At 41.7% G+C, this 21355-nt stretch overlaps 2 protein-coding genes and 1 long non-coding RNA gene across 5 annotated transcripts; 2 read left to right on the plus strand and 1 right to left on the minus strand.

Annotated features, from left to right (window-relative positions):
* The first annotated feature begins 186 nt into the window (after positions 1 to 186).
* On the plus strand, positions 187 to 9196 carry LOC146513733 (uncharacterized). Of its 3 annotated transcripts, none has more exons than XR_014875123.1 (2): positions 187 to 7236; positions 7532 to 9196. XR_014875123.1 is itself a non-coding variant. In XM_085166659.1 (2 exons), exon 2 carries the CDS (start codon positions 965 to 967, stop codon positions 6818 to 6820), a length of 5856 nt encoding a protein of 1951 aa, XP_085022785.1. In that variant the 5' UTR covers positions 187 to 456; positions 752 to 964; the 3' UTR covers positions 6821 to 9196. The 3 variants fall into 3 exon arrangements, 2 of the variants coding, with proteins under 2 accessions (XP_085022785.1, XP_085022786.1); XM_085166659.1 differs by having other exon boundaries at positions 187 to 456; positions 752 to 9196; XM_085166660.1 differs by lacking the exon at positions 7532 to 9196 and having other exon boundaries at positions 187 to 4936; positions 5065 to 5236.
* Positions 9197 to 9203: 7 nt separating this feature from the next.
* On the plus strand, positions 9204 to 12132 carry LOC146513734 (uncharacterized). The gene is made up of 2 exons (XR_014875124.1): positions 9204 to 9517; positions 9939 to 12132. It is a non-coding gene; the product is annotated as an uncharacterized LOC146513734 (long non-coding RNA).
* LOC146513735 (uridine 5'-monophosphate synthase-like) lies at positions 11318 to 15925 on the minus strand. The gene is made up of 11 exons (XM_085166662.1): positions 15776 to 15925; positions 15158 to 15311; positions 14689 to 14813; positions 14392 to 14579; positions 14190 to 14281; positions 13910 to 14052; positions 13642 to 13662; positions 13440 to 13557; positions 13168 to 13343; positions 12964 to 13078; positions 11318 to 12525 (listed from the first exon to the last, which is right to left on the minus strand). The coding sequence occupies exons 1-11, from the start codon at positions 15923 to 15925 to the stop codon at positions 12347 to 12349; spliced, it is 1461 nt and encodes a 486-aa protein (XP_085022788.1). The 3' UTR covers positions 11318 to 12346.
* Positions 15926 to 21355: the final 5430 nt, after the last annotated feature.

Raw genomic sequence — 21355 nt, forward strand, 5'->3', positions numbered from 1 at the left:
TGACCAGACCCCCGAGGCTTGCTGATGAAGAAATAGCCAGTGCTCAGTCAGAAATAAATAAGGAATGCTTTTTGGAAAATATCAAATAATTCAGCAAGATTTATTAGTTATAGATAGAGCATTAAAAAGCGCCATGGTCTGTGAGGTAGAAGCCTCATTATTAGCAGAATCTCGAGTTAGGGGTGTAAATGACCTCATTAATATTTTGTAAAGTGTTTTGTAAAAGTTATGAGTGACTATTATATTGTTGGAACGGATGCTTTTATTTTGAAAGTCACGGAGCGACAAGGTGCCGTAAATTAAGTGGCGTAAACTATATAGCAGAAGCGCGAGTTTTAATGCACAGAGAGAAGGTGTGCTCTATGGTTAATGGACGGGAATGGGAAAAGAACGGCTATTAAGGTGCAACACTGAGTTGAAAGCAGTTTCTTAGCACCTGGTTGATGAGGGAACAAGGTCTGTAACAAAGTTTGTCCTGTAGATATGTACTTTGTTGTTTTACGGAGCATATAGCTGCTGACCGCTACTAAGCATAAAGGCTAAGTTTTCACCCACTAGAGGGTGCTAACGTACCTCGTCATGTTTAGGCAGCGATGCAACGATTTCCCTGTTATGTGCAATAATTTACAAGTTTTAGTGTTATTTGTTATGTAAGGTAAAGAGAATTAATTTGTGATTAATGAATAAGTCAAAAGGTTAAAGGTAACACACTGTTTGATTTACTAATAGTCTTTTATTCTGTATGTTGTAGCTCTTACGGTGTGTTCACATACACGGCTGTTTAATAAAAGGATTGTGAACCATCAGTTTGAGAGACCATCTTTTCAACCGGGGATGCTACAGTAAGAGCTTGACCCCAGCTGAGAAGAGCTTCATCCCACTCTCAGCATCGAGGTCCCAGTTCCACAGCTCCACACAAGGTCTTCTGGGATCTGATGGTCAACTAAATTGCCCCGTCCTCAGCATGGAAGCATCTGAAGAAGAGACAGAGTTTGCGGAGGATCCCAAGGCCAATGGGGAAGAGGAGCCTCCACACTCTGTTCGTCGAAGGAGGCCTACTGAAAAAATGCAAGCATATCAGGAGGAGGAGGCCCACAAGAAAGAAAAACGGCTTCTCAAAGTTTATGATGAATGGAAAAAACAAGTACGTAAAACACGAGAGCAATTAAAAGGAGACTTAACAGACAATCAAATTGCTTCACTCATGGACATCTTAGAGAATGAAAAAGAGACTGTCATAAAGTTGTATATGGAAATTAGAGAAAACATTACTCCTTCGAGTGGCACAAGGCGACTCATAGACGCATGTGAAGCAGTCACCAGAGACATTATCAAGATTGCTCATGAAAGACTCTCAGGCATAGATGACTATGATAGGGACAAGGTAAAGATACGTCTCCGTGAGCTTCTTGAGCCAGACTATGCTCAGTCCATTTACAGTTCCTCAGTCACGCACTCAAGTAAAAACTCTTCTGCCAGTAAGTCATACTCTGCAATGTCAGTAGTAGCTGTTAAGAGAGCAGAGGCTGCAGCAGAGTTAGCAGCCAAAGAAGCAGAGTATGAGGTGTTATTAGAGGAGGAAAAACAAAAGGAAAAGATTCAGCTTTTAGAAGAAAGGCAAAGAAAGGAGCTCGAATCTCAAAGGCGTGAGCTAGAGAAACTGAAGGCTGAAAAGGAGTTAAAGGCTGCACGAGCTAGACTAAGGACCTATGACACTGAGATAAAGAGTGAAATCAGTGCCTCTGGTTTTGACTATAGAAACACTGCTCAGAAAGCCCCCACAGTTTCTAATCTCAGTAAAGTCCCTGACAACAATGTAGTGTCTACCTCACTTCCACAAACAGATGTCCTCTACTTAGCACAAGCAGTACAGGATAGTGTTGCATTGAACAGACTGCCAGTGCCAGAGCCCTCCACGTTCACAGGTGACCCAATACAATTCATTGAGTGGAAAGCTTCCTTTACTGCTCTTATTGATAAAAGGAACATCTCACCTGCTGACAAACTGCACTACTTAAAGAAATACATAGGAGGTCCAGCTCGACAAACGCTTGATGGCATCTTCTATAGAAACGACAGTGAAGCATACAGAGATGCATGGGAGCGTCTCAACCACAGGTATGGACATCCATTTGTGGTACAGAGAGCTTTCAGAGAAAGACTGGCAAAATGGCCAAAGATCCAAACAAATGACTCCACAGGATTCAGGGCATTTGCTGATTTCATTCTAACATGTCACGAGGCCATGCCCCACATTGAAGGCTTAAGCATTCTCAACGATTGCGAGGAGAACCAAAAACTCGTTCAAAAGTTACCAAACTGGGCAGCTGCAAGGTGGAATCGTCAGGCCACTCAGTTCATGAAAGAAAGTGTGAAGTTTCCAGGTTTAAAGGACTTTGCCAAGTTCATGTCTTCTGAAGCAGAGATCATGTGCAACCCAATTACATCATTTCAGGCTCTCCACTCTGCAAACTTCACCACAGACACTGGTAAGGGCTGCCAAAAGGACAAAAGGCCCACTTCTAGTGTTCTCCACACCCAGGCGATAACTGAGACTGAAAATAAAGGTCCAAATGTTAAGGCCCCATGCATGTTCTGTCAAAACAACGGACATAAACTTCACAGTTGCCCACAGTTCAACGGAATATTGCTTGAAGAACGAAGGAAATATATAAAGGAGAAAAAACTCTGTTATGGTTGTCTTAAACCCGGACACAGCGCAAAGAACTGTAATTACAGACTTGTATGTGAAGTGTGTAAGAAAAAACATCCTACCTGTCTGCATGACTTCAACTATAACAATGATAAATCAGTCTCAAACCAGCCACAAACTCAGATCAGCACAGAACAGGCTGCAACCACCCTGTCTCTGACTGCAGAAGCCAGTGAACAGTGCGTGAGCACCTCCATGATTGTACCAGTATGGGTTTCTTCAGAGCAACATCCAGGTACAGAAAGGCTTGTTTATGCCCTCCTAGACACGCAAAGTGACACCGTGTTCATTGACCAAGATGTGTCTAATAACCTCCAAGCTAAGGCTACCCCAATAAGGTTGAAGCTCACTACACTGCTTGGTAAGGATGTTGTTGTGCCAAGCGAACGCATCTCAGGTCTCAAGGTAAGAGGCTATAACTCCTCAGAAATGATTGAACTCCCTCCTGCTTACACTAAAGAATGTATACCAGTTAACCGCTCTCACATTCCTACCTGTGAAACGGCAAGGCGGTGGAATCATCTCAAGGAAATAAGGAACGAGATTCCTCCACAGCTAGAATGTGAAGTCGGCCTCTTAATTGGCTACAGTTGCTCTAAGGCATTAGCTCCAAAGCAGGTAATCTTAGGAGGTGAGAACGAACCCTATGCAGTTCGCACAGCATTGGGCTGGAGTATTGTAGGTCCGACATCATCTTATGATGACTCTTCTAGCATGTCTACTGTGTGTCACAGAGTTGCAGTTAAAGAGCTTCCCCTAGTGACTCCAGCTGATGTAATCAAGGTCCTTGAGTCTGACTTTAAGGATAACGACAAGGATAACAAGTCAGTGTCTCAAGATGACATTTTCTTTCTCAACATGTTAAAGGAAGGCATTCACAAAAACACTGAAGGACATTATGAAATGCCACTTCCATTTAAGGAGAGACCCCTCCTACCAGACAATAAGCAAATGGCCACTGTGCGACTTCAAAGCCTCAAAACCAAACTGTCAAAAGACCAAAGGTACAAGGAACAGTATATAAAGTTTATGAGTGAAATATTGGAAAGGGGTGATGCAGAGGAAGTGCAGAATGAAGCTAAAGAAGGAGAAAGATGGTATATTCCTCACCACGGGATATATCACCCCCAAAAACCAGACAAACTCAGAGTAGTGTTTGACGCCTCCGCAAAATACAGAGGTACCAGTCTTAATGATCATTTGCTGTCAGGCCCAGATTTGCTGAATAGCCTTAATGGTGTTCTCATCAGGTTTAGAAGGCATCAAGTAGCATTATTGTGTGACATTGAAAAAATGTTCCACCAATTTCACGTGTATGAAGCAGACAGAGATTATTTAAGATTTTTATGGTGGAAAAATGGCGCAATGAACACTGAGCCCCAAGAGTTTCGGATGAAGGTGCACATTTTCGGTGCTACGTCCTCGCCAGGGTGTGCAAATTATGGATTAAAGCATCTTGCTAAGGAAAATGAGACACAGTTTCCTCTTGCATCTCAATTTATAATGAAGGATTTCTACGTGGACGATGGTGTGACGAGCACTCCAAGTGTCAAAGAAGCAATACAGCTCGCTCAGGAGGCTCAGACACTCTGTGCGTCAGGTGGCCTCAGACTACACAAGTTTGTAAGTAATGACAAAACTGTGTTAGAAAGCATTCCAGCATCTGAACGTGCCTCCCCACAGCAAGCATGTGACCTGGCGTTTAATGACTCTAAACTTGAAAGAGCACTAGGCATTCACTGGCACATTGGCTCAGACACACTCAGGTTTCGTTTTCGCCCCAATGTTCAACCTGCTACAAGGCGTGGCATCCTCTCTATGGTTGCATCCCTTTACGACCCATTAGGATTCATCTCTCCTTTTGTACTAACAGGCAAAAGAGTGCTTCAAGAGACATGCAAACAAGGCACAGGCTGGGATGATCCCCTTCCAAGCGAATTAAGGCCAATGTGGGATAACTGGAACAGTGACTTGAAGAACTTGGAGAAAATTGTAATACCACGCTGTTATGTCCCTAAAGACTTTGGCCCGATTGTAAAAACAGAGTTGCATCACTTTTCTGATGCAAGTTCATACGGCTATGGTCAGTGTTCGTACTTAAGACATGTAAACAAAGATGATAAAGTGCATTGTGCTTTAGTCACAGCAAAGACCAGAGTTGCTCCCATCAAGGTAACAACAATACCAAGACTCGAACTGACCGCTGCTGTTGTCTCCATTACTGTAAGTAACATGTTAAAAGATGAGCTTGGATTGACACAGATAGAGGAGTATTTCTGGACGGACTCTAAGGTAGTTTTAGGCTACATTAATAATGATGTAAGACGTTTTCACACATTTGTCTCCAATAGAGTTCAGAGGATAAGGCTCAACAGCTCTCCCCAGCAGTGGAGATATGTCCCTTCTGAGGAAAATCCTGCAGACATTGCCTCTAGAGGTTCAGGTGCAAGAGAGCTCATCATATCCGACTGGTTCAAAGGGCCACAGTTTCTATGGGAAAAGGAAATACCTCCACCTGCAGACATCGACATGAACATACCACTTGGAGACCCAGAGGTTAAGAAGGTACAGGCACTGAACACGCTCAAAACAGAGAAAAAAGGTTTATCAGACAAGTTAACAAAGTTTTCCTCATGGTACAAAGCCACCCAAGCCATAGCTCGACTCATTCGCTGTGCCAAGGGAGACAAAACAACAGGCCACAGTACAGTACAAGAAAGACAAAATGCACGATGTGTTATTCTAAAGGACACACAAGCAAGTGAATATGCAGAGGAGATAAGGTTGCTAAGGAACGGGAACCCACTTCCACACAAAAGTAAACTGTTTCAAATGGACACTTTTCTTGATACTGATGGACTCCTTAAGGTGGGAGGAAGACTTAAAGATGCTTCATTCTCCTCCATACTGAAACACCCAGTGATAGTTCCAAAAGGTCACCATGTCACTCAACTAATAATAGATCATTTCCACAGTAAGGTGCAGCACCAAGGGAAAGGGTTTACAATCAATGAGGTCAGAGTGAATGGATTTTGGATTCCAGGCATCAACAAGGCCGTGGCAAATTTTATACACCAATGTGTGAAGTGTCGCAAACTCAGAAGAGGCACAGAGGAGCAAAAGATGTCTGATCTCCCAAAGCAGCGCTTAGAGCCATCTCCACCATTTACATTCTGTGGAATGGACTGTTTTGGTCCTTTTCTAACCAAACAAGCTCGCAAAGAGCACAAGCGTTATGGACTTCTTTTTACATGCCTTTGCTGCAGAGCAGTGCACATAGAAATGTTGGACAACATGACTACAGACGCCTTTATCAATGCGCTCCGCTGTTTTATAGCCATAAGAGGAGCAGTCAGTGAGATTAGATGCGATCAAGGAAGCAACTTTGTCGGAGCTAAAAATGAGCTACAAGAAGCTTTAAAACAAGTGGACTCCAACCGCATTACCACATTTCTTGCAGAGAAGCAGTGTGACTTCAAAATGCACACTCCTCATTCAAGCCATACAGGAGGTGTATGGGAAAGACAAATCAGGACAGTTCGAAACATTCTGCGCTCCACAGTTTCACTTTCATCTGGCAGAATGGATGACGCATCGTTAAGGACATTCTTTTATGAGGCAATGGCGATTGTCAACAGCAGGCCTCTAACGGTGGACAACCTAAGTGACCCAAGCAGCCCAGAGCCCTTGACGCCAAATCACCTGCTTACTATGAAGCCAAAGATATCCCTGCCCCCTCCAGGCACATTCATCAAAGAGGATATTTACGCACGTAAAAGGTGGCGGCAGGTGCAGTACCTATCAGAACAGTTTTGGTCACGTTGGAAAAGGGAGTATCTATCCAACATTGCAACAAGACAGAAATGGCACACTCCAAGGAGAAACTTGAAAGTTGGAGATGTTGTCATGGAGAAGATGGACGATCTACCCCGCAATGAATGGAGATTAGCACGTGTAATGGAAACAGTAACTGACAAAGACGGACTTGTAAGAAAAGTAAGGATTTGCTTCGGAGAAAGAAAGACTGAGAAGGGACAATGTTCTAGTAAACGTTCTATAGTGGAACGCCCAGTGCAGAAACTGGTTTTGCTATTAGAGACTGTTTAACTACATTCTAAGGTTTAAGGCTCCCTCTTTTCAATGGAACTATGTGTTATCGTACAGTTTAATGGTTACGGGTCATTTCTTCATTAGAAAATCATTATCGCTTCAGTTAATTCCCAGTTAAGCTCTTAATGATTTGGTGGGAGTGTAAATGACCTCATTAATATTTTGTAAAGTGTTTTGTAAAAGTTATGAGTGACTATTATATTGTTGGAACGGATGCTTTTATTTTGAAAGTCACGGAGCGACAAGGTGCCGTAAATTAAGTGGCGTAAACTATATAGCAGAAGCGCGAGTTTTAATGCACAGAGAGAAGGTGTGCTCTATGGTTAATGGACGGGAATGGGAAAAGAACGGCTATTAAGGTGCAACACTGAGTTGAAAGCAGTTTCTTAGCACCTGGTTGATGAGGGAACAAGGTCTGTAACAAAGTTTGTCCTGTAGATATGTACTTTGTTGTTTTACGGAGCATATAGCTGCTGACCGCTACTAAGCATAAAGGCTAAGTTTTCACCCACTAGAGGGTGCTAACGTACCTCGTCATGTTTAGGCAGCGATGCAACGATTTCCCTGTTATGTGCAATAATTTACAAGTTTTAGTGTTATTTGTTATGTAAGGTAAAGAGAATTAATTTGTGATTAATGAATAAGTCAAAAGGTTAAAGGTAACACACTGTTTGATTTACTAATAGTCTTTTATTCTGTATGTTGTAGCTCTTACGGTGTGTTCACATACACGGCTGTTTAATAAAAGGATTGTGAACCATCAGTTTGAGAGACCATCTTTTCAACCGGGGATGCTACAAGGGGGTGTAAATACTCAGGGTTTGGGCCACTATGCTCGCAGATTCCACTCACCGAGGGGATAAAAGGCCGGCCAGGAGGAGAGCCTGTATGGACCCTCTTGAGGCAGCATGATCCCAGAGACCTGAGCCCTGTGTATAGGGGCGTGAAAAACAAATTCCCCTCGATTCCAATTTTCTGAGTGCAGGTAACAAGATGTCGATGTTGCATACCAGACAGACCCTGCTGTAGAACAGCCTGAGGTTCACATGGACACCTGCTCTTCTCCTTCTCCATGGTCTGAGGACACAGCTGAAGTTGCCGGACAGGGATCTAGGCACTGGCAGAGGATGGAAAATGCCGACACAAGAGGATGAGACCCATCATTGAAGATCAGATAGATAACAGCGTCTATCCAGGGCAGCCAATACATCATTGATACGGAGCAAAAACAGGACAAACGCAAACACAGGTGCCATCATACCATCACTCTTTTGACCACATTTTTAAGACTAAGAACTAGGAAACATTCACAGATATGCAAAGAAACTTCTTGGGACACTCACAGCTAACTGGATGCGATTTACAGTTTTGATTGATTTTAGCCAGTCACACAGAATGCCCATTACCACAGTAATTTCGACTGCTGCTTAGCTGATGGCACATTTGAAACTGATGACTCTCACTGGTGGACTCAGTTTTCCTCTGTAAATCTCTTGTATTTATGGGTTTAAAATGTGTTTTCATAACTTGCCCCCCCTCTCCCAAACAAATTGGCTTAAATGGATGTGCACACATTTTCAGCTTATTCAAACCAATCAAGATGGGCCTTTTTTCCTCTCTCTTTTGTACTTTTTTTTGCACAAGTTCTTTACCTCGCCCTCAATCTTTTAATTCCCCGATGGCTGAAGAACCAGTCTAGTTCTTAAATGGCAACTCAGTTTAGTAAATAAGATCAAAGGTCATAAGGGTCATGGTGTGTCAGTCCTCACCATCCAACCCTTTTTGCTATGTTTTGTTATGTTCTCTCCTGGATTCCTGCTTCCCTCTATGTGGGTGTAACAAGGCAGCCTTTTGTGGCTTGATTTACAGTGAAGATGGAGACTGAGACAAAGTATGGTGGAAGCAAGAGGCACTTATTTGCCTACATATATCTAAAGCCATGACATTCAATAGCAGGTCAAGCCTTCTACAGCAATCACTCCTCTGTCTAATGACAAATGGCAGCCTTTAATACTCTCAGCTGTTAATGACTAAACCAATATTTACTCTCATGTGAATTTACCAAATTCTAACATTCCATAAACATTGTACAATACACAATCTCAATAAATAAAAATATCCGTACATTTTAACATTCTGATAATTATCTGTGGGGATACTGGTGGGCACAATTCAAGACTCTTCCCTACCACGACTCACCTGTTTAGCTAAGCTAATTCATTAGACGCAAACTCACTCATGGGAAGCATTAATTGACTCCAGAGTGGAGCAAAACTTGGCTAAGTCTTGGCTCTTAATGGGATCCTACTCTCTGACATAACTCACGGAAACTCTCAGCTGTCTCTGTCTGGCGACCACGTGGAGGAGTTTAGTGTGTTTGTGTAACCCAGTAGAGAAAACCGCTTTTGTTGTTATTCTTTCTTGGTTTCTTTTTATTTGTATAAATGTATTTTCATTCTTTTATTTTGAAAAGCATCATTTATTTTGAAAATAGGAAGTGTGATCCTCCAGCAAACTTTATTTTTCTGTTGCCGAATCACAAGGGGTAAATGCTTTTTTTTCATTGGTTGAAAGTGGGTTTAGCCCCGTCTTCCAAAACACCAGACCATCGTTTCACATGAGCTAGGTTTTTTCGCACGTGGAAGTAGATGAGACAGGCCACGGATAGCTCGTGCGGAATTTTCTAACATTTTGGTGAGTTGAGCCCATGGGTTTGGAAAATTAATAATGTGTTAGCCTGTTGCTAAAAGTTGTTTCTTCTGTTCATACCGATTCGCGAGTGGTAATTTGCTGTTTAAAAACGGTTGAAATGCTGTTTGTGGTAGAATTTGTTTAGCATACTTGAACGATGATTGGAAAAATCTATTATCTTGCTGGTTATACCTATTAATCACAATTTCATGGTGGAAAAGAGAACGAGAAATTCATTTGTTGTTTTACATGTGGTTAAAATAATTTCATGTACAACGAGAGATATATTCAAAGCATGCATGTAATGTATTACTGTGGTAATGTGAAAGAAATGTGAAAAGAGATAAAGAACTAAAGCTATAGCTGTGATACAAGAGAAGAAACGGAGCTGGCTGTGTGCAATAATGTTAATATTGTTGTGCAGGCTAGGTTTTTTTTCCTTGTTCGTGTGGAAGGAACTAAGATTTTGGATTCCGATGGATTCTCTCCGGATGGAGATGGCGAGCCTGAGCCCAGACTGAACTTTGCAGAGGAACTTACTCTTCTTCCTCGACGGAGACTCCCAAGTGGTAACACACAAACCACAAACGAAAGAGAAAAAGAACTAGACTAAGAACTTTTGACTTGACAAATGACCAAAGACAAAAAGACAATTGAATATTGAGCTCAAACAACTATTTTTGGGTTTATTTTTGTTTTGCCGGCTTATTCTTATTATTGTTATTGTTATTATTATCATTACTACTGTCAATGTGGAATTTGTGTCTTGTTTATTTCATTTTTGTGTAAATAATAACCGTTGCTGCTCAAATTCCTGTCTCCAGCCATTTCATTCTGTATTCGCCTCGCTTTCTATTGTAGCCCTGCCGAACCTAGCAACTGGTCTATAGTTTGGCTGTCCTAAACTACTTAAAGTGAGTCAGTGGTTACATTTGTTTTCCATCCCCCAGTACTCCATTAGTTCTCACCTACCCCTGGTTAAGCAAGCACAACCCACAGATTTATTGGGCAGCAGTTCAGAATGGAGTACCTGGTGTCATGAGAGTTATCTGCGTTCTGCTACACCTAGTGTCTCAGAGCCGCCTGACCCAAGTGACAAATCTGATCTCTTTGCCATTCCTAAAATCTACCATGACAGACCCAATGACGGTTTCATGCTTTTCAGAATTTTCAAGACACTTTTATTAACAGTTGCTGGAATACACAGCTACAGCTGCAGCTTTCCAGTTCGCAGCTCACTCTCAGACAACAACAACGCCATGACAGGACCCAGTTTAAACGTTAAAACTGGCGAGGCGTGATTAATACACACTGTTTCCATGCTTTTATTTGATGGCTTAGTAAAAGAAACCCTTTTCTCAATTATTATTATTATTGGTGAATTTACACGTGAGGAAGTTTAAAACCAGTGGGCACCATTTCTTTTGTATGCAGGAACTGCCACCTGTGAGAGGAGCTGGAAAAACCAGTGTGAGCCACAGAAGCACCACCTTCATATTTGAGGACAACAAACAGGGATCATCATCATCTCTGTGCTCTAAACGACGGCATATTCATGAATGATTCCTCATCCTGAAATGCATTTCTTCATCCTACTTATTTACACAGTGACTCAATTCTTACAGTTAATTGAAAAATAATTTGCCTGTGGTGTGAAAACCATCTGCAGAGGTGAAAAACATCAAAAGAATAAAACTACTGACTCTAATATGAAGCTCCTTTATCTCATGTAGTGCCTGCCCTGCAACCGCCATGGCTCCAAGGCACAATCTAGCTAATGTCTTTAGAAAGAAGAGTCATAAATTTATATAAAGATCATTTATTTATGTATGTGAAACGATAAGGACGGCAGACAATAGATCTAATAGAGACAGGTATGAGCTCCATTCAGCTTTCCCTCATCCAAGTCACAGTAATCTGAGGTTAATAATCAACTAATAACCAAACAAGTGCAGGAGTTAAAACACTGTTGAGCGGGTCCATAGTACCTAAAATTAAGTATTTCCCAAAATCAAGAGTTAAATCATCATTCAGTTTGTTCAGTACTGCGCTGTGACTAACTGCAAAATCCACCAACAGTACACGCAGGTGCAGTTAAACGGCTCCTTCGTGGGATTTACGCTGTTTGTGAACACGTGAAGACTAATGAAGAATTTCTGTGAATTAAAAATGCCCTGAACTTGATGCTTGAAATATTACAGTGTCCTTCTTCTTCTTCCACCGATCCAATTCAGGGTCACGCAGGGATTGGAGGGTATCCCAAGTTTGTGGAGTGCGGGAGGAAGTCGGAGAGAACCCCTGGAAGCCCAGAAAGAACGAACAAACCCCAAACAGAGCCCCCTGCTGGCTGGTGATTCAAACACAAGAGACAGAGCTCACAGTCACACCACCCCCACAAAATATTCTAGCATTTTTATCTAGTGTTTTAGCACTAGCATGCAAGGGTGGTGGTTCTGTGACATAGACAGAGCAACACGATGTGGTCTTTTTCGTGCTGTAAGAGACATCCTGCACTATTTTAAGTGAATCTCCATTTTGAAATTGTCACTGCAGTACTCAGACCGGAGGAATTACCTCAATCCATTATTTAAAACCAACTACTGAAACCTGATCAGAAATCAGTTCAAGTTGTGCAACAAATTTAAAGGAATGAATCAAAAACATTTAAAGCAGCAGATCAACAGTAAAATGCACACTGTAGTGTTGCACACTGATGTGGCAGTGACACCTGAAGTAAACGGTGTGCATAATTACACGCTGCCTTCAAAACACTCTGATCACGGCACAGGTCCTCGTTACAGGTGCACTCTGAAACTCGAGTCAGAGAGTTACTTAGATGCTGCTCTGGCCCACTCTCTTTCTGTAAGCATCCCAGCCCGACTTCCTGTACAACTCTGCAGCTTCCACCCTATCAGAGGCTGCCAAAATGCCTCGTCCCACGATGATGACATCAGAGGCTTTGCTGTAGACAACTTCCTCTGGAGTGGTGTACTGCTGGCCCAGCAAATCTCCTGTAAGGGGGGAGGGAGACCGAGAGAAGGGAAAATAGGTTTAGAGGAGACTGATACAGACTTTGGGAGATCAGCAATAGCAGGGGCAGCACCAGTTTCATGTACTATAGCATCACCCTGTGTTAGAAATGAGTCATGGCACCATAAAGCAGAGTGCAAGGCTGCATGAGGTGCAGTTTGGCCTGAACTTTATAAAAACCTCGAACGAGTTAACACAACTCTCTGAATCTCCTGTTGGGACATGTGTGATCCTCGGGTTACAACAACAAGGGATGTAACACTGCGTGTATCCATGTATCTTCAGTAGGGTGGATTTCATATAGACACTGCATTCACAACTCACTTCGTAGTTCTTTTAGTATGATGAATATAAGTGAAGAAAATGATGATAAACAAAGAAACGTCAGCTCAAAGTTCAGTGAAAGCTGTCAGACTTACCTCCAGCCTGCATCTGCACCCCGGGGGTCATGTGGATGAACTCTGGCCTCTCTGTGAGCTTAGTGCCACAGATAAACCCAATCACAAAGTCCGAGTGCTCCTCTGCCATTTGTACCTATGAAAACACAAAACAGCTGTAAACTGAAAAGAACACAAAGCACATGTAAACAAATTTAGAAGAAGAGCACACAGAAATGAGCTCACCACAGCCTTCGTGTATTCACCAGCAGCCAGAGATCCCTGGGAGCTCATCTGAGCTATGAGCAAACAGCCTCGGGCCAGAGGCTTCCCTACAGCGCTCAGACCTTTCACCACTCCCGGCCCCGGCACTGCGTGGGCATTCACTATGTGGGACCACGATGAAATCTGGTACAAACCACCTGGAGAAAAGACAAGATCACAGCGTTCGACTACTTTGGAGACATTTTTAAGTTACTTTGAATTTACACGACCAAAAGAACGTGAAACCGTCTCACCCTCATACTGATGCTTGACTGTGTTCCCGATGTCAGCGAACTTGCGATCTTCAAAGATAAGAAAGTTGTGCTTTTCTGCCAAGGCCTGCATTTTCTGAATAAAGGCTAATGTGTAGTCCTGTTAACACATATGGAAAAAAAACTAAACATCAGTTTGTTTGTTGCATGTACAGATTTGAGGTTTTAGTTGATCCTGCTGTACCTGGAGGATGTCTACATGGGTCTTGTTACGTCCCTCTGGAGCCTCTAATCTGCTCAGTGTGTTCAGCTGGTGCTAATTGGCCACACCTAGTCAGGTGTGGGTAAAAGCATACCTGAGGCAAGCTTCTCAGGAGCTCACTTGTCTTTGCCTTGGTGGCACCAGCCATTTTAGCCGACCTGATATTCCAGTTTAAGACAAAACCTCTGTTCCCCTACACTCTGGTATTCGTCTCCTTTTTTTATGTTGCGGCTTTGAGCCGGGTCGTAACAGTCTTCAGCATGCAGATCTTTGGACCGAGCGACTCGGCCAGCTGGAGCAGCTCCTCGCTGCTGGTTACATCCCCAGACACACAAAGATTGGACTGTTTCTCCTCCATAATCTTCAGCAGCTTTGATGCTAGAGGATGAACGTCTGCAGACAACAGAAAGAACAGAAAATGAGAAAAGAAAAGAGCAAGAGCAGTCCACAGCATGTGTGTGGAGCTCAATGAAAACACCACCAGTCTCTGCTTTGACATGAAATAACTAAATAATTTAAGTTCTACATACGTGGTAACTTGGCTCTTTCTGAATAACTCAGCTCCAGCTTCTGTTCCACACACAGCTTCTTGCTGGCTGGAGAGTCTGTGCCATTCTTGGGCCTGAGAGTGAGTCAAGGTGACAGTTTCACCGATTTTTTGTTTCTAGATTGTAGCGTAATGCAAGCAAACACACCAGCTACACTGGGGGGGAAAATTCTGGAGAGTTGTACCTGAAAGTGTTGTTGTCCCGGATGAACTCGAGGACACTCTGGGCGGTTTGGGCGTCGATGGGTTCGGCTGCCTGCAGCACACGGAGCAGCTGAGATAAGGAGATGACGGGATGGAGCTTGATTCCCTTTGATGCCAACATCTCCACGCCACCTTGCTCTCTGTCCATTAGGACAATTGCATCCGTCACCTTGAATAAAAACATGTCAGAGGTCATTCTTGTGTACTGCTGCTCTTGATGACATCAGTACAGCGTAACTATGATATTATTATCTTTACTGTAACGTTAGACTCTGGACCTTCAGTCCCTCTTTGTAGAGCACTTCAGCAGTCTCCAGGATGCTGGTGCCGCTGGTCACCGTGTCCTCAATGATCAGGCATGTGTCCCCCTGACGGAACGACCCCTCCACCAGCCGTTTGGTTCCTGAAGCAGAGTTACAGAAGGCAAATACTGAAGGACAAACTTACAGTAATTCTCAAACTATGAACTATTAACCAACAATATAGCATGCTAGATGAAGCACGCACTTTCCTGCTTTGCATTTTGTTTTTAAGGTTTGGTTTACGCAGGTTCTGCACCATTGAACTGGGATTTCAAACAGTTTAATGTCTGCCTACACTGGACACCTGTGTATTCATGCACACCTCAGTGGGGGTACTGCCCGAGGCTTCAGCTTTTTCAAACATCTGGACAGCAAGTTTAATCAGAGCCTGTAGTGGCAGCATTTTTTATTCTTTTGAAAACCTGATCAGCTGAGAGCGGCTCACCATAGTCCTTGGCCTCCTTCCGCCTGATGAGCATGGGCAGTTCATGTTGTGAGCAGATGATTGTGGCCAAAGGCAAGGCTGTGTAAGGAACCCCACACACAGAGTCGAACTGCAGACCCTCTTCCTGCACTCGCTGGTAGATGAGATTTGCCACCTGGAAGTAAAAAACAGTAGTTTGGGTCTGTTGTCAGAAAAAAAGATCAGAGTTTAGAGTGATGTGTTGCAGATGATGAACTTCTAATAAAATGTTCATTAAAAAGCTGATACAGCTGTTTAAAGCTGAATGGTTTGAAACGCTCATCCTTATCTTGTCCTGAGTGACCTGAAGAGCTTCAGAAAGCTGCAGATTCCTGTAACGATTATTGAGGCTGGAGTGAGAGATTAGCTGGTGAGAGGTCCAGTTTTATCTGTTTTAACTGCTATTTTCCGTGAAAGGAGTTGATCCCTGAAACTCAGTCATTGTGTCTGCTACATTACTGTGAAATAAACCACGTGAGTATGAATATTACACAGGAACTGACGAGTGCCTACACAGATACTGCATCCAGCAGACGTTTCATGTGTCCGGTATCGCTTTAAGCTGTTCTGTTCTGCAGTCACGAAGATAGCACGTGTTACCTGGTTCATGAGCGCGGGGTGGGACACGAGCACCCTCAGGTCGATATAAATGGGTGTCATCAGGCCGCTCTTCAGCTTGTATTCCCCGAACTTCACTCCGTTCACGTCGTGGAGCTTCAGGATTAAACTATCAATTGAAGCGCCGTCCATTCTCTCCGTATCTACGAGCTTCCGCTGGACTTTCACTCGTCCTCAAAACTTGCTCGTCCAGTTCGCGGTACCGCAGTTACGGTAACACAAACACTTCCGCTAAACCTTTAAGAATAAAAGCGTCAATGTCCGTTTTAAGAGCGTTTAATGTTTACAGATCAAATGTCGCGTAGCTCAGTGAAGAAACGTGAAAAAGCCCGGTAGAAAGAATCGTTGTTTGTGAAAGTTCAAAAATGAAGACTCGAATAAATAACGTTGCGACAGGCTGCGGTCCAGCCTCTTAGCTGTGATAGGCTCCAGCACATCCAGAAGATGTATGGATGAGAAAAGTACGCCCTAACCGGAACTAAATACCCGCGTCAGCGGTATAGCCCTTCAAAATAAAAGCACCGACCTCAGTTGTATATGTTTACAAAATGTGTGCACGTTTTCAAAATGTACAATTTATATTTGCATTTCAAGTTATCGAAATAATTTACTCAACACATCTGTGGGTTTTACAGTAAAAAGAAAAAAGACTAGGATTTTATGTTTTTTGTGTGATTTCTGATCAGTTGCATTAATACAGTATGTCAATGAAAAAACAACTAAATTCAGACACATGAGGTTGAGCTATAAAGAATGATACCAAGCATGGCAGGGAAACAATAAAATAAAACAATTTAAAGGTGAAATACAAATGTAAAATCAAAAATGGCCAGTTATGTTTTGGACCTCAGAGGGTTGACTCAGCAAATCATGAAAGATTAGGTTTAACTGGTTTTTGTTCATGACAGTGCAGATTTCTGACATGGTGTATAAATTTACGCATGTAACAATTTGATTTTTTTCTAACAAAAAGTATGAAACGCAAGTGAGAGGTTATGAATCTCTCCCTCTCTTTTGTTGTGTGTGTGTGTGTGTGTGTGTGTGTGTGTGTGTGTGTGTGTGTGTGTGTGTGTGTGTGAGACAGAGAGAAATGGTGTTTAACAAATCAGATCACATCCAATACCACTTTGTAGCAATGGAGACCACAGAGGAAAGAAGTATCAAGAATGGTGAACGGTGGAAAGCTCCATACTGTTCTCATGAAAATGTCTCAAAGAGAAAACTGACAGAGGTCATAAAACTGGTTTCACAAGGCGCAATGTTGGCCGGAGACAACAAACTGCTGGCAAATTTACCTTAATGTGATATTAGCCACAATGTTTTTAATTAGACAGTTTAAAGCCAAGGATGGAACTTTCTTGAAATCTGAACCAAAGGCCACCGGTGTGCTTGTCCCCTCTCTGCTCTCACTCATAAGCCCCTTTCAACAAACGTATGAAACCTGTGCAGCACTAGGAAGGTAGCCTCAGAGTATGTCATTTCCTCGTTTTACTTTCAATCATGGTCATCGAGTCTCTGACAATAAGAAAATGTGTTTACATCATTTTTATAGATCCCATAAATAATTGTGGCTATATTACAGAACAGCACACAGAACAACATACTAATTTGTAAAGAAAACAATTTTCACTAGCTACCTGCTCTTTAGTGAATTAAATCTGAGTAGCTGGAGCTGCCATGTTACCAAATACAGAAAGAAATTCAACGCTAGGCCACAGATAAAATAAAGGCTTCTTGGTAACTTCAAAATAAAATCACAAAGACTTTGAGCATCTCATCAGCCACAGTATAAAAAAAATATGTCTCTGACCTTTTGGCATTCAGGTGACCCTTACATGCTGTTCAAGTTAAGTTTTACTTTCTCAGTTATGAAATTTGAGAGCAATAAAAATGCTCTAAATGTCATTATTTTAGCCTGAAATTTGGTGACTTTTCCAAAGTGACCAAAAATACACAAAAATAAAAAGAGGGGTTGAGGAGGTCATTGAAGACACCTCAGCTGCCATTACAGCGACTGTGGTTAATGGGCAGTTTCCCAGTCTAGTTTGCAATAAGCTAAGTGTGATTAAATGTTGAATTATTATTGCTATGCCAAAATTGTAATGATGATCATTTTTGTAATGATACAGATTTGATGTTTAAAGTTTTTTTTGGCAATAATGGTTATATAATAAATCTTAACACTTTCACAATTTTCTTCTCATTTTAGTTTTCAATAAAATATATTGAAATCACTGTGGATGTTATTTTTGTATGTATTATGTAAAACAGGACATAACACTGTGTGATAACAGATATTTTCCCAGAGTGAGCCAGCTGCAAAACATTTGGCACGTCACATAACAACAACAATTCAACATAGAAGAGCCTGGACTGCTCTGTGTCAGACAAGAATAGGTACAGCAACTAGTTTCTTTTCACAACAGTAAATATCTGGGAACTGAGGCAGACTCTGTCTGTGCTCGTTTAAAACACTGAGGTAGATTTTAGTTTAAGAGCAGCTAGAGGGATGCTAGTCTTTCATTAAAAGGTCATTCCATGACATAGGTCGATAGATTTTGGTAGAAATATCAACATTAACACTAGCACTGATGTGTTTCATCCCAGTGTAGAAAGTACTAAATTTAGCATCAACCTTTAAGTGTAAGTGTAAACTTTCAGTCTTTTGCAGTGATGAGCTTTTTAGAAAATCTTTTTTAGTTATTAACAAAAACATCATTGACACACTGCACATTTGGTTGTGGATAGTTTGCTCTTTGAATTTCTCTTTAAGGTGTATAGGATGACCCTATCTGAGCTGGAAATCCATGTGCTGAATTCTAAACTCTGCATTGTCAGTCTGCAAATGAAACCAGTGTAACACGACTGCATACTAAATCTCACCACGGAAGTTTGTATAGCTTATCTAATGTAATGCAATTTCCCATTTGGCCCTCTGTGCTGGGTCTTTGTGGCCTCTCGTTGATGAGGATTCACATGACAAATGCAACTTGCAAACTTTCCTTTGTTTTGGAAATGAGTGGTGTTAGTTTCACCCTGGCAGACATGTTTCATTCACACCTTAACATAAAGTGGTGAGGGGTGTTGGCAATGAATGTGAGCCAGAGATCAGTGGATGGGGAGGCACCAAGAAAAGCTTGTGTTATGCAAAATGGGAATTTAAAAGAGAATGAGTTTTTGTTTCTGCAGCTACTGTGGAAATTGTTAAAGTCTTCAGCATGCGTTCTTGAAGTTGCTATTCATGGTACTGTGAGGTTACAGGTGAGATACTTAATAATAGAGTCATTTTAGAGTCACTGATTTGCAAAGCAAAAGCTAAACTCAGTCCAGATGTAAGTTACAATTGAAGACCAATAGATCCCAAATGAAAACCCACAGGCTCGGGTTGTCCCAATAAATAAACACATTTAAGTCACAGGATTAACAAATTCTGGTGTAAGTCTTTCTGACTGAAGAAAATAATACAAAGACAAACTTGCATTATGCAGCCTTTTATTTAGATACCAACTAACCCATGTTCAGATGTTTTTATATGCGTCTGTTCTACTGTATTCTAATGTAATGGTTACACTTTTATATTTCTTGATAAGAATTGATTTATGCTGTGGTACACCGTTATAACATGCAATGTAGAGCAGCAATATAACTAATTGATGTTTTCATGATGTTGTCCTGTAAAGGACAGGAGAAGATTTATTGTCTGTGTTTTTGCCACAAGAAGCTGAGTCTCTGTGGGAATGCATATATGCATCTTTTCAGGGAGGTCCACCTTTAGGGCTTTGGCTGACCGCTTCCCTGTGCATTACCATGGCAACACTCTCTCTTCCTACTAGGGATGCTCTGTTGAGTAGCCTGTGTTCGTGGAAGTTTTAGTAATGTGTGCATCATGTTATTGAATTGTAAGATTTAAGCAGAAAACCGCTCACTGTTACTCAGCAACTCATACCCTGTCCCACTGTTTCCTGACTGTGGGATTTGTCCCCAGCTTCCTGTGTATGCAACAAAAACAGCAGGAGACAACAGAATGCAGGCGCATGTGTGAACACGGCATTAGCAACCTCTGACTAGATTCCCCACTGAGGTAGATGCAAGAGAGTCAACAGTAGAATGGCCCCTTCTTTTTTGCTTCTTTGTTTTGGGGATAGGCCTTATTGTCTCAGTTTTCTCTCTCACTGTGTCTCCTTCACCTCAGGCCATAACAGCGAGGTGTTGAAAATACATGTAGTCAACAGAGGCATGTGACTCTTGAGACAACATTACAGATAGAAAAGCTCCTGTGACAGAAGAACTTCTGTCTAGAATCACGAGATATCACAAGATACAGACACAGACAAAGCTGTGTGTCCATCAGTAAGAAGTTAATTAATTTCTTAGAAAAATAATGAATCTTCACCTTTACCTTTTCAGCTTTCAGACTAAAATATAACTATTTATGTAATGGTAACGTGCCTCTGGTCTTCTGCCCCCTACAAATGTATATCCCCACAGCATAAGTAATACAATTACACACATATTGTATTTCAATCACTTCATGGAAAACACTAAATTACTTTATTTTATTGTGAGTTAAACATAACCTAAAGTTTCTAACCAAGGTTAGAAATAGGTGCATACATTTAAAAAGGATAGAGTAGAGTCAGTTGTCTGGTCTTTAAAATTTGGTTTATGACTGACTCTGAATTAGGTTAGATTTAGATTGACATGCACCACCCATCCAGACCAATTCAGACACTCCATCAGCTGGTCAGAAATGGCTTGAGGAATACAACGAAAAAAATCAAGACCTCTCACCCTCGCATATGCCAATCAAACTAAGCATCCACAAGATTCACCTGAACAAGCCTGATTCCCTGTAGCTCCATTCTGTAACCCAAAGCACTGACAGGATCTGCTGCCAGTGTCCTGGTTTCAGACACCACAGGACATCCCATATGTCCAGTGTCCATGCGCAGAAGGGGCAGAGTTGTTTTGGCTTCACAATTATTTGCATAATATTATGTGCAAACTCAGAAATTATTCTCACAGGCTACTATGATAAAAACCACATGGTCTATTCTTCTGTATTCAAGATTCTTTATTTGTCACGTGCATAGTTATACAAGTACAACGTGTAGTGAGATGTGACCTGATACGCTACTCGACTGTGCAAAGAGAGAAAGAACATATACAGTGAGTGAATATATACAAAGAGGACATTATGCGCAGTAAGTGAGGGAGTTATATACATTATATAAATAAAATAAAATAAAATAAAACAATCTGGAAATCTGAGAATGAACATTGTGTGAGTGGGGTGTTAAAGTGTCTTGTGCCATAGTGAAGGCAGAAGGATCAGGCATGATATGAGAATGTGCTCATATCATGTCTTCTAAAAGCTTTCTAAAAGTCTTGTGCAGTGTAACAGAGAATTAGACACACTTAGCATTTTATATATCTTCATCTTGACTAACAGCTCCAGTTTTATGGGATAAAGCTGTAACCCCAAGTCATCATTAAATGGGTGGGATGAAATTAAAAGGTAAAAATACAACAGCTAGTCCTACTTTTGCATCTTCAGTAGGA

This window comes from Neolamprologus multifasciatus, chromosome 7 (genome assembly GCF_963576455.1).
Source record: "Neolamprologus multifasciatus chromosome 7, fNeoMul1.2, whole genome shotgun sequence".
NCBI lineage: Eukaryota > Metazoa > Chordata > Actinopteri > Cichliformes > Cichlidae > Neolamprologus > Neolamprologus multifasciatus.